Source organism: Schistocerca gregaria, chromosome 4 (genome assembly GCF_023897955.1).
Source record: "Schistocerca gregaria isolate iqSchGreg1 chromosome 4, iqSchGreg1.2, whole genome shotgun sequence".
NCBI classification, from domain to species: domain Eukaryota; kingdom Metazoa; phylum Arthropoda; class Insecta; order Orthoptera; family Acrididae; genus Schistocerca; species Schistocerca gregaria.
This window is the reverse complement of record NC_064923.1, coordinates 120,299,403-120,313,430: the sequence shown is the minus strand read 5'-3', so window position 1 is coordinate 120,313,430 and position 14,028 is coordinate 120,299,403. Positions and strand designations below refer to the sequence as shown.

General features: G+C 42.6%; 1 protein-coding gene across 2 annotated transcripts in view; it reads left to right on the top strand.

Annotated features, from left to right (window-relative positions):
- The window catches only part of LOC126266747 (leucine-rich repeat-containing protein 49), a 173,136-nt gene that overhangs the window by 20,955 nt on the left and 138,153 nt on the right, over positions 1-14,028 (top strand). For both annotated transcript variants that reach the window (XM_049971250.1, XM_049971249.1), the window contains exon 2: positions 12,252-12,401. In XM_049971250.1, the coding sequence (XP_049827207.1) occupies positions 12,252-12,401 (150 nt within the window). The remainder of the gene's footprint in view (positions 1-12,251; positions 12,402-14,028) is intronic.

Sequence of the window (14,028 nt, the reverse complement as noted above, 5' to 3'; positions counted from 1 at the left end):
TGCAAACGACTTTTAAGCTCATATCACACTCAAACCCACTGCTCGGCCTAAGTTTTTTCAGGCTCGGCCCATTCCTGTGGCCCATCGTGATCAGGTCAAACGAGAGCTGGATCGTCTCACCGCTTAAGGGGTCTTGCTTCCTGTCACTTCCAGTGAGTGGTCCTCTCCTATCATTGTCATTATTAAGCCAAATGGTGATATTTGTCTCTGTGGCGATTTCAAAGCCACTGTAAATGCTCAATGCCTTATTGACACTTACCCTTTGCCTCGACCTGAAGAATTGTTCACTAAACTTTCTGGAGGCCAGTATTTTTCTAAACTTGACCTGTCGGAAGCTTATCATCAACTTCCTCTCGACGCTGCTTCCTGGCAGTTTCTGGTCCTTAACACGCCTTTTGGCCTCTACCAATACCAATGACTGCCATTCAGGGTTGCCAGCACCCCTGCTCTCTTTCAGCGATTCTTGGAACAATTATTGCTCACTGCCCCTGGGTGTATAAATTACCAGGACGGCTTTTTTTTGTCACTGGCTCCACCACTGATGAACATCTTCCAAATCTCCGCACACTTTTTCATGTCTTACAGACTGCCGGTCTTAGGTGTAATTATCAGAAATCAAAATTTTTTCAAGCATCTATCACGTACTCTGGGTTTCAACTCTCTCGGGATGGTATCCATCCACTTCAGCAAACAGTCACTGTGATCGATACCCTTCCTCACCCTACATCTGTTAAGGAACTGCAGGCCTTCTTGGGAAAAGTAGCATACTATCACAAGTTTTTACTGTCTGCTGCTTCGGTGGCTCAGCCATTGCATCACCTGTTGCACAAAAACGTGCCTTTTCACTGGTCCTCGTCATGCGAAGCGACTTTCCAGAAATTGAAGACTGTGCTGAAACAGGCCCCGTGCCTGGCTACTTATCGACCTGGCCAACATCTTGTTCTTGCCACAGATGCCTCTCAATATTGGGTCATTGCAGTCCTTGTGCACCATTTCTCTGACGGTTCTGAACAAACCATTGGTTATGCCTCCAAAACACTCACGGATGCCCAACAAAACTATTCTCAAATTGAAAAAGAAGCTTTGGCCATTATTTATGCACTTCATATGTTTGGTGTTTTTCTCTATGGATCCAAATTTCATCTTGTTACATATCACAAACCACTTGTTTTCTTGTTTCATCATCAACGTCACTTCCCGACAAGGCTGCACATCGCCTCCAGCGTTGGGCTCTTTACTTGTCTCGTTTCTATTATGAGATTCATTTCCAGCTGACGGCCCAACATGCGAATGCTGATGCACTGTCTCGCCTTCCCATGGGTCCTGATCTGGCATTCGATAGGGACGAACGTTTGTGTTTCCACCTGGATGTTGCCAAGCAGCAGGTTGTGGGCGGTTCCCCAACACCGGGGACCAGCTGGCAGCTGCTACGGGTTCTGAACCAACTCTCTCCCGGGTTTTACGCTGTATTCAGAAGGGATGGCCAGATCATCCATCCGCTAAGACTTCTGATCCGTTGCAGAACTACTACGCTTTGCGTTAGCGCCTCACGGCTAGGGATGGTGTTATCCTCCTTTCTACTGAAAATGCTTCGCCGCCTGTTGTGGTACTTGCGTCTTTGCATGCTTCAGTCTTGCGCCTCCTCCACCAAGGGCACTGAGGTGTCTCTCACACAAAATCTCTGGCGCACCGTCATGTGTACTGGCCCAGCATCGACTCTGAAATCGCACACATGGTCGCTGCCTGCGGCCCTGGTGCATCACAGGCCGCAACCCCGAAGTCATCTTTGTCACCGTGTCCTTCACCTGAGAAGCCCTGGGAGCATATTCACACTGACTTCGACCTTTTTTTAGGTACTTATTGGCTTCTCGTTATTGAAGCCTACTCTAACTTTCCTTTCATTGTCCGTTGCACGTCACCTACCACCGTGGCAACCACCAATGCTCTAGCTCACATTTTCTCTTTGGAAGGCCTTCCCTCTACTCTTGTTACTGATAATGATCAGCAATTTGCCTCTTCTGATTTTTCGGATTTTTGTGCCCATCACGGCGTCATGCATATCACGGCCCCTCCATTGCATCCACAGTCAAACGGTGAGGCTGATTGACTGGTCCACACATTTAAGGCTCAGATGAGGAAACTCCTGACTTCTTCTGCTGCTGATGATGCGCTTCTCCAATTCCTGGCTTCTTACTGTTTCACCCCCATGGGCGACCACGGCCCGGCTGAGCTCTTACATGGCCGACAGCCCTGCACACTACTTCATCTTCTGCGGCCTTCCACCTGATGGCTGCAGGTGCCTTTGATTGGCCGGTTCACCACCGATGACCTTGTATTTGTACGGGGATATGGCAGGTGGCCGAAATGGAATCCTGGCCGCATCGTATGACACCGTGGCCAACGCCTGTATGAAATCCAGACGGACACGGGTGTTGCAGTGCATCATTCGGACCAGCTTCGGCCTCGTGTGCCAGCAACGCCTGTTCCGGATGCTACTACACCACCTTCGGCTCTACCTGATACTCGGGATACTGGAATCTCTCATTACTCACAACACAGTCCTCTCACCATCATATCGGTGCCAGCACAAGAACTGACGCCACCAGGAGATGTGCCTATGCAGGAACCAGATGACCATCATCTGTCAGAGCAACTCTACTGGCCTCCTCCTCCTACGGATGCAGACACATTGCCCGTGTCTCCTGTTATAACAACTGGACTTGCTACAACGGGCATATTGGTGCACGGGGGCCCAGCAGATTTGCCTCCCACATCTCCTATCATCTCGACCCGTTATCATCGAGGACACTTCCGTTCGTACGGGCAGCCTCCTCCATGAGACTTTACGGCCAGTCAAACAACACCTACGGAAATTAGCAATCTAGAGGCCACCTCCATCAAGACCTGTGCAAAAAATTCAAAGGGGGGAAAAGTGTTGTGACTCGCCGATCTTTCAAAGTGCCGCCGCACAGTTATGTGCATCCTCTACATGCGGCGCTGTCTGCCAGCCATGCAGTAGCAGCGCCACCTAAGTGGTCAGGCAGCCAGCGGCCACTAGATTTGGACTCAGTTACGATTTGACTGTTAAAGTGTACACATGTCTTACTCTGTCTACTTGTTCTGTGACTTTCATGTATTGCGTCTTCCGTGAAATATATTTGTTCAACTTGAAGTTATAACAACAGTCTTTCAAAATTAAGTTTGGCAGACCAGATAATGTTTCGCAGTTACATAGTAAGGCATATTTTAATTTGAATCTGTTCTTTATCTTCAAAAGACATCGGATTTTAAATATGTCGTAGACTATGGTTGGAACTGTATTTTAATGATTTTAAGAAAATAGTATGGTTTCAAACATTCCTACCAATTACAGTATGTACTTGAGGTATAAGGAATACATTCTACAGGTTTATTTAACTCTATCAGTTTCTGAAGAATGTATTACTTCTATTGCCTATACTTGGCTGTGCTTAGAATTGCTGTAATGTAAGAGAGACTCTGCTGGTAACAAATTCAGACAGGCATTTTAGGGTGAAAGAAATGACATGTAAGAGTAACCTCGCAATTCCAGGGAAAAATTTCAACCCAAGTTAGTCCACATGTGCTTTAGTACCTACAAAAATAATAATGTAGGAGTATGACATATGTACATAGATACATGGCGAAGGGTACCTTGTACCTCTACTAGTCATTCCCTCCCGTGTTCCACTCACAAATAGAGTGAGGGGAAAATGATTCTGTATGAGGCCTAATTTCCTGTATCTATCTTATCGTCTAGGTCCTTACATGCAATGTATGGTGGTGGCAGTAGAGTTGGTCGGCAGTCAGCTTTAAATGCTGGCTCTCTAAATTTTCTCATTAATGTTCCTCAAAAAGAACGTCACCTTCCTTCCAGGGATTCCCCATTAGAGTTCCTGAAGCATCTCCATAACACTTACATGTTGTTTAAACCTACTGGTAACAAATCTAACAGCCTGCCTCTGAATTGCTTTGATGTCTTCCTTTAATCCGACCTGGTGCAGCTCCCAGACTCGAGCAGTGCTCAAGAATAGGTCACATCAGCATCCAATATGTGATCTCCTTTACATGTGAACCACATTTTCCTAAAATTCTCCCAATAAACTGCAGTGGACCATTCACCTTCCCTACCACAGTTCTCACATGCTCATTCCATCTCGTATCGCTTTGCAATCTTACATCCAGTATTTAAATGGCTTCGCTATGTCATGCAAGACATTACTAATACTCTATCTGAACATTACAGGTTTTTTCTTCCTACCCATCTGCATTAACTTATATTTCTCCACATTTAGAGCTAGCTGGCATTTGTCAAACCAATTAGAAATTTTGTCTAAGTCATCTTGCTTCTCCCTACAATCACTCAACTTTGTCACCTTACCCTACACTACAACATCATCAGCAAAATACTGCGACTGATGCCCACCCTGTCCACCAAATTATTTATGTATATAGAGAGCAACAGCTGTTATATCATACTTCCTTGGGCCACTCCTGACAATACCCTTGTCTCTGATGAACACTCACTGCCGAAGACAATATACTGTATTCTATTACTTAAAAGTCTTTGAGACACTTGTATATCTGTGGACTTATCCTATATGCTCATACCTCCAGTAACAGCCTGCAGTGGGGCACCATGTAAAATACTTTTCAGAAATCTAGAAATATGGAGTCAGCCTGTTGCCCTTCATCCCTAGTTTGCAGTACTTCTGAGAAAAGGGCAAAGTGAGTTTCACACAAGAAATGCTTTCTAAAACCATGACATAAGGTTCTCAGTCTCAAGAAAGTTTATTATATTTGAACTGAGACTATGTTCAAGAGTCCTGCAGTAAACTGAAGTTAAGGATATTGGTCTGTAATTTTGTGGGTTCGTTCTTTTATCCTTTTTATATACAGGAGTCACCTGCACTTTTTTCCAGTTGCTTGGAACTTTGTGTTGGGTGAGAGATTCATGATAGAAGCAAGATGGTTAAGGGATCAATGCCGCGGAGTACTCTTTATAGAACTGAATTGGGATTTCATCCAGACCTGGTGATTTATTTGTTTTCAGATTGTTCAGTTGTTTCTGTATTCCAGGGATGCTTATTACTGTGTTGTCTGTACAAGAGTCTGTCCGATGGTCAAATGATGATATGTTTTTATGATTCTCTTGTGTGAACAATTTCTTGAATGTGAAATTTAAAACTTCAGCTTTTGTTTTACTGTCTTCAACTGCCACACCAGACTGGTCAACAAGGGACTGGATGGAAGCCTTCGGCCCATTTAGTGATTTTACATATGACCAGAATTTTCTTGGGTTCTCTGCCAGACTGTTGAAGTTGCCCTCCAAGAATAGCAGCTATGTTGATGTAAGGTGGAAGAACAGCCCATTTCACACTTAAAATCCTACCAGCAACAAAAGCAAGCAAATGGGAAGTTTGGAAACCAAATATCATCACCATTGCCCTGATGTCGGCTAATATTGTAAAATGCTACATTATGAAATAATGTGCATATGGTGTTGCATTATGAAATATGTTTGTGTGGTATTCAGTACTGAAAAATAAATAATCAGCCTAGCACTAGCCTTTTGTATTATGAAATAACTTCTTTACAAAACAGCATCAACCACCAATGACAAACAAAATGGTGCTACACTTTCTAAAGAGACAAGCCTTGTGTTTGGAGGATGGAGGCTCCAGTCTCCATGTGACCATCTTGATTTTAAGTTTTTGCTGATTTACCTTAGGCTGGTTCCTGCAAGAAGGCTGTGGCTGATTACTTCTTCTATCCTTGTGAAGTTAGACCTGTAAGTATTTATATAAATGCATGTATCTATGAACTATGAATTACAGACAGCTCTAGGAATAGTGTGGACTCAAACTGACCTCCTTGATCAGTCATAATATGGAGGTGGCATCCAAAATGTATGACACCAAAAACAGAAACGTAATCACTGTTGTTTTGGCTTGTGTATCAGCTAGTTGCCTCTGCCCACCTTGTATGCCTGTCTATGGCCACAAATGATTACCTGTAACCCTCTGACTGTGGAAGAGTTCCAACCAGGTCCACATGGATATGTGTGAATCTAGCAGAGGTACTTTGAAAATTTCCAATATCAGCATGTACATGTTGGCCCACTTTACTTTTCTGACAAGGAATGCAGGAATGTACCCAAAGCTGCGTATCTCTTTTCATATCAAGCCACAGAAATGTGATTTTGGAATTGGCTCCTGAGTGCGAAAGGCTGTGGACACTGCCATATGCCATGTTTCGGAATTTCTCTGAAATGAATGGCGTTGGCTTGCCTTGAGAAACATTGCACAACAGCTTCAGCTTACAGTTAAGATGCCGGAATTTGTTTGAACTTCAGACATGTAGACAGGTCCTTTAACAGTTGCTATAGTTATGAATCCATGATCTGTTCCACTGCAAGCATATCATAGTCTGTTATCTCTGAAATCTCACAGATATGTGGAAAATAGTCACTTTCTAAATTCTGTGCATCTCCTATATGGTGTATGTATGTCACTGAACTTAGTTTCTATTTGCAGGTGGAAGTATCTAATGACTTCGTAGATCACCAACAATTCCCTGTCATATACACTCCACTTCTGTTGTGATACCTGTAACTTCTTGGAGGAAAACCGCAGTGGCTGCCATAGCCTTTCTGCAAGCTCATGAAATGCTGCCCCAATTGCTGAATGACTCGCGTCTACAACAATAGCTAACTGTGCCCAATGAACTGGATGTACAAGCAACACTGTAGATCACGAAATGCTTTGTCCATTTCTTGTGTCCACCTAATCGCTCACTGGCCCTTGGCATCATGTCCCCTAAGTGCATTGGTGAATGGTAGACATTGCTGGTAGATGTTATCAATACAAATGTATTAACCCCATATATCATCTCAGCTCTTGGTAGTTTGCCGGCTTCAGCAGAGACTGTATCATATGATCTTCTCTGTCTGAGGCAATATACCTTCTGATGACAGTATGTTGAAGGAAAGTAACTTAGTTCTTGTGCATGATGCATTTATTTTCATTTAATGCCACTCCATGGTCGAAGAGTTGTTTGCAAAACTTGAAACAGATGCTGTTCATGTGTTTGATAATCTGGCAAGAACACCAAAATGTCATGAAGATAAGCAAAACAAAATGCTAATCCTGTTATCCCTTCCTCAATAAAATGCTGCCAAGCCTGTGCTTCACATTCTTAACTTTGAAAGGCTTAAATAAAGACTAGAATATCCCAAATGGCATAATCACTGCTGTCTTTGGAACATCACTTGGAGCTGCTGGTATATGATTGTATGCTTTCTTGCAGTTAAAAATGCTTGAAATTTTCATACTGGCCAGAGAAGATGTGAAGTCCTGTGTGTAAGGTACTGGTATCTATCTGGGATGATCCTTAAGCTTACTGCCTGGTAACCCCCACACACCTTCCATGATCCATCATTCTTGTGTACTAAGTGTAGGAGTGAAGACCGCAGACTGTCTGACTGGCGAATTGATCCCAACTGTAACGTTTCTTCTAATATCACCTTTGTTTCTCTGTCTGCCTCTCTAATGTAATTCTCCTTGCTCATATTGAAACTGATTGTCGTGGCATGATATGAATATATTGTATGTTTAATTCCTTTGCAGTGCACCTGTTTAGTCCACTTGTCTATTGTTCCTATTGCCTGGTTGTCTAAAAGTTTCTGATTTTCCTCTTCATTACATAGCTCCTCAGATACGGAGTTACCAATCACCTGAAGCTTCTCACAAGTTGCATGCCCTTTAATGTCTAATATTGTACTGTTGTCTGTCAGATATAAAAAATATTCTCATTGTAAATTGACTGCCAATGTGAAATGTGCTAGAAAATCAGTGTCCAGTATAGGTTCTGATTCACCAGCTGCCACAAAAGACCATATAAACTGTTTGAATAAAATCCACATTAATCTACATCTAGATCTACATCTACATCCATACTCCGCAAGCCATGTGATGGTGGTGCGGTGGAGGGTACTTTGAGTACCTCTATTGGTTCTCCCTTCTATTCCAGTCTCATATTGTTCGTGGAAAGAAAGATTGTCGGTATGCCTCTGTGTGGGCTCTAATCTCTCTGATTTTATCCTCATGGTCTCTTCGCAAGATATACGTAGGAGGGAGCAATATACCACTTGACTCCTCGGTGAAGGTATGTTCTCTAAACTTCAACAAAAGCCCGTACTGAGCTACTGAGTGTCTCTCCTGCAGTCTTCCACTGGAGTTTATCTATCATCTCCGTAACGCTTTTGTGAGTACTAAAGGATCCTGTAATGAAGTGCGCTGCTCTCCATTGGATCTTCTCTATCTCTATCTCTATCAGATCTATCTGATGTGGTACGGATCCCACACTTTTCTCTATATGCGCTAATCATAGACTTATTCACTTGTTTCAACTGTGACTGTACAAGTTGTTGGTTGCACAGTGCATGGTTGACAGGAAGCGTGCTGATGTCTGAGCCAGTATCCATCAAAACCCTTGTGCTTGTATGTCTGCCTAATATGTACTTTGTGTTCAAAGGCGCAGGAGATGTAGGTAGTGATAGTTGGTGTTGCTGAATGAAAACATGGCATTGTTACCATACATATCTCGACTCTTTGAGTAGGAGCATAGCGATATGCATCTTGCAGCATCTCTCCCAAAATGTTTATGGTACCAACTCACTTTATGTGCATCCTCTGGTGGCTTTTTGTTTCACATGTAACTTGATTTCCTGTCTGATTAATGTTAACTTGTCATTGCTGTTGTGTGCACAGTTCTGTTGTCAGGTTCTCAATTGTAGTGTTTCAATCTCTAATCTCATCTGAAATGTTTGTTGTGACACAGTCTACAGTTGTGGCCCCAGTTCTGCATTGTTGTCGTACGTGAAATCTGTTGATGTCATTGGAACTGTTGTAGTTTGCTGCGGGTCTCGCAGATTCTTTCTGCAGCAAATTGTAGTTTGTCAGCTGGTCTCTCCTCGTACGTGGCTATTGCAGTCCTTACTTAAGCTGGAAGCTGTTGTTGTCATACATGTAACAGCAACCCATCAGAGACTGTCAAACTACCTAACAGACAGTCCTATATCCCCACTTCTCTTGATAGAGTACCTCCTTGTTTCTGATGCCAATTGACTTCATGCGCCCACAAAATTAATATTACTTTCTGTCTGCCATATGCTCCTTCTGTAAATGGCTTCACTATAATGGTTGATGCCAAGGTGAATTTCCATTCTTGTTGACTACTCCCTGTTGTTGAAATATATTTTCCATTTATGTGAACCATGTAAGTTGCTGGAAAGTAATGAATGTAGGTGCTCATAATTGCAACCATTCAGTGGCCGAATTGCTAAAACCAGCAGGTAGATTTGTTGCTGTTTCTTACTGCGGTCATGCTGTACGATCATCTTCATTTCTGACAGTGTTGTCTACTCTACTGTGCTGTGCTAGTATTGTTGAACCAACATCATTTCTTTTGTCCTGCATATGATTAAAGTTTGTATCTTTCAAAATATGTTGCTGCAAAGTTTCTATTTCGTTATGAAGCTTGTGAATTCTTTCGTTGTCTGATAGTATTGACTGCTGATATTGTTCATTGTTCTTAGGTTTGCCGTAAATTGATCAACAAGAAGTCTGAAAATCCATAGTTGGAGGTCATCAGTTATGTAGGCAAGGACCTACACCACATAAATAGAATATGCATAGTGTATAATGAATGAACAAAACTCTGTGTTAGTTCAGAGCTTGCCAAATTACTTAATGACAAGAAGAATCAACAAATGCAAAGAAATTACTTTACATAGTGGCAACGACAAAACTAACATCCACCAAAAAACACCTCACACACTCTTGGCATCACGTTGCACAAGTGGACAGAGAAAATATCACTGCCACACATTTTCCCAGAATGCTGTGAAAGATGCCCTTTCTTTTAGCTAAATATGAAAATGTATGCAAAATAAACAATCACCTACTTGCCACATTACCAACTATAGTCACTGAATATAAGACTATCAGTGCTGTTGTAGATCCCAATGATGTCATCAGTTCCTTAGCAGAAATCTTAAACCTGCTTGATCTAACTCAGCTGTCACGATATCAGCTTGTATGTAAAAAGGGTATTCAATTATTTTACTATGAAGCCTGAACTGCCAAAACTCTTTGCAACAGCACAAGACTGTTTGCAAAGAAGATGCTGACCAATAGTTGAAGTAACAATCTTAACAGGATAGTGAGGGAATGAATCAGAATTTATTCTACAGGTACCCATCATTTAAACAGATGTCCTCTTAAATGTCAAGTGATTGCAATTTCCTGTGAAACTTGTATTCTCGTTCATGATCAATAAATCACAGTGGCAGTCTGTTAACTAGTGTGGAATGGATTTGTGATCACCATGTTTCTCTGTATTCAAACATTATGAATCACCTCGAAGGGAACGATCTATTGACACGTAATCAGCATGGCTTCAGAAAACATCGCTCTTGTGCAACGCAGCTAGCTCTTTATTGTGCAACGCAGCTAGCTCTTTATTCGCACGAAGTAATGGCCGCTATCGACAGGGGATCTCAAGTTGATTGCGTATTTCTAGATTTCCGGAAAGCTTTTGACACCGTTCCTCACAAGCGACTTCTGATCAAGCTGCGGAGCTATGGGGCATCGTCTCAGTTGTGCGACTGGATTCTTGATTTCCTGTCAGGAAGGTCGCAGTTCGTAGTAATAGACGGCAAATCATCGAGTAAAACTGAAGTGATATCAGGTGTTCCCCAGGGAAGCGTCCTCGGCCCTTTACTGTTCCTGATCTATATAAATGACCTGGGTGACAATCTGAGCAGTTCTCTTAGACTGTTCGCAGATGATGCTGTAATTTACCGTCTAGTAAGGTCATCCGAAGACCAGTATCAGTTGCAAAGCGATTTAGAAAAGATTGCTGTATGGTGTGTCAGGTGGCAGTTGACGCTAAATAACGAAAAGTGTGAGATGATCCACATGAGTTCCAAAAGAAATCCGTTGGAATTTGATTACTCGATAAATAGTACAATTCTCAAGGCTGTCAATTCAACTAAGTAGCTGGGTGTTAAAATTACGAACAACTTCAGTTGGAAGGACCACATAGATAATATTGTCGGGAAGGCGAGCCAAAGGTTGCGTTTCATTGGCAGGACACTTAGAAGATGCAACAAGTCCACTAAAGAGACAGCTTACACTACACTCGTTCGTCCTCTGTTAGAATATTGCTGCGCGGTGTGGGATCCTTACCAGGTGGGATTGACGGAGGACATCGAAAGGGTGCAAAAAAGGGCAGCTTGTTTTGTATTATCACGTTATAGGGGAGAGAGTGTGGCAGATATGATACATGAGTTGGGATGGAAGTCATTACAGCATAGACGTTTTTCGTCGTGGCGAGACCTTTTTACGAAATTTCAGTCACCAACTTTCTCTTCCGAATGTGAAAATATTTTGTTGAGCCCAACCTACATAGGTAGGAATGATCATCAAAATAAAATAAGAGAAATCAGAGCTCGAACAGAAAGGTTTAGGTGTTCGTTTTTCCCGCTCGCTGTTCGGGAGTGGAATAGTAGAGAGATAGTATGATTGTGGTTCGATGAACCCTCTGCCAAGCACTTAAATGTGAATCGCAGAGTAGTCATGTAGATGTAGATGTAGATGTAGATGTAACTTTACTCAAGAATAGATTTGTTGCTGCGCCTGGAGGAGAATACATAATTTTGTGTGTGTGTGTGTGTGTGTGTGTGTGTGTGTGTGTGTGTGTGTGTGTGTTTCTCAGCATAACACTTGAACCCTCTCCCCGCAAACAGTTTCAACCAAACTTGGTATTTTATTTTCTGGCTGCTTGATGGTTCTGTTAAATATGAGTACTCATAAACTGAAAACTATGAAAATGTTTTTAAATTACACCTATAAGTGGATTTGAATATAAAAACACAAAATAAAATTTAAAAATGTTGTAGAAGCCATTACACAAAATTCACACATGTAATATGGAAAAAACCAGGCACATCTCACTGATTACTTGACAAAAAATTAATCAAGCACCTGCAAGTTAATGTTATAAACATGTGACATAACATATTTTCTTATAAGATCATATAGTGATGCACTGTTGTATTTAAGTATAATTTAATTCAACAGAAATACCAGTTTTGAATAAGTGCAAACAAAATGCTATACAGTATTTATTCCTAATAAACCTGTAAATAATGTAATATAAATATTTAGGACCAAAGATGGACTACATCTGTCATCAGATGATGGTGTCTCTGTGTACTGTGATGCTGTTTTGTTACAAAACACAACAGATGGGAAGATTCAAGCATCAAGAAGTCAGGCAGATAAAGAAAGAAATCCAGACAGAATTAGTCTTGACAGGTAAGTTACAGCTGACTTTTGTCAGACGGTACTGATGAATACAATGTTACCTTAGTGCAGAGATCTTCCAAAACACACAAAACACATACTTCAGCATTTTTGTTGCTTTATTCAGATCTAAACATTTATGAAAGATTACCCTTTACATTTAAAATCTGATAAATTTTATCAACTAAACCTGTGACACCTCAAACATTGGAAACTCCAGGTAGGACTATCAACAATGTAGGAAAAGACAAATTGCTATTTACCATCAAGAAGACATGTCAAGTGGCAGACAGGCACAATTAAAACACACTCACATAGATTTTTCAGCCACAGCCTTTGTCAGTGAAACACACACTTGCACGCGCACAGAGATGCGCGTGTGAGTGAGACTGCCACTCTAGCATCTTGGGATGGAATGCGTCACATTGGATGCAAGCACTAATCTGGAGGAGGTGGGGAAGTGGAAGGGGGAGGAATAGTAGTGTATGGGTGGGGAGAGAGACGAATGCCATCTGGTGGAGTGTGCAGGCACTAGACGACCAGCAGGTGCAGTGTCAGTAGGTTGTGGGGCAGGGAGGTGGGGAAAAAAGGTGAGGAGTGGGGAGAGATGGGCAGATGCATTGGCAGAGAGCTGCAAATAAACAGGATGGGAGATGAGAATGGGGAGGAGATGATAGGATAGAGGAGCTGGAAACTGTTGGGTGGAGGGTATGGGGACAGTTATGTCACTGTAGGTTGAAACCGTAATAATTACAGGAGCAGAGAATGTGTTGTAATGATAGCTCGCATCTGTGCAATTCAGAAAAGCTGGTGGTGGAGGGAAGGATCCACATGGCTCAGATATTGAAGCAGCCATTGAAATCAAGTGTTATCTTCAGCTGCATGTTGTGCCACAGGGTGGTCTACTTTGCTCTTGGCCATAGTTTGACTGTGGCCTATCATCATGGTGGACAGTTGGTTGGTAATCATACCAATGTGAAAAGCTGTGCAATGATTGCAGGAGAACTGATAAATTACATGGCTGCTTTTACGGGTGGTCCAGCCCCTGATGGGGTTGGATAAACCTATGACGGGGCTGGAATAGGAAGTAGACCACCCTGTGACATGACATGCACCTGAAGGTAACACACTTGATTTCAATTGCTGCTTCACTACCTGAGCAATCTGTATCTTCCCCTACACCATCAGCTATTCTGAATTGCACAGTTGGGAGCTATCCTTACAACACATTCTCTGCTCCTGTAATTATGCCAGTCTCAACATACAGTTACATACTGTTCCCACACCCTCCGCCCTACAGTTTCCACCCCCTCTATCCTACCATCTCCTCCTCATTTTCATGCCCCACACTGTTTATTTGCAGCCCTCTGCCAAAGCATCCACCCATCTTTCTGAGCTCCTCTCCTTTTTTTCACCATTTTTCCCCACCTCCCTGCACTTCAAACCTCCTGACGATGTGCCTGTAGGCAGCTTAGTCCCTGCACACTCCACCAGACACCATTCATCTCTCTCCTCACCTGTACAGTACTATTCCTTCCCCTTCCCCTCCCCCTCCCTGCTTGCATCCCACGTGATGTTGCATTCCAGCCTGAGATGCTGGAGTTAGCGGCCGTGTGTGTGTGTGTGTGTGTGTGTGTGT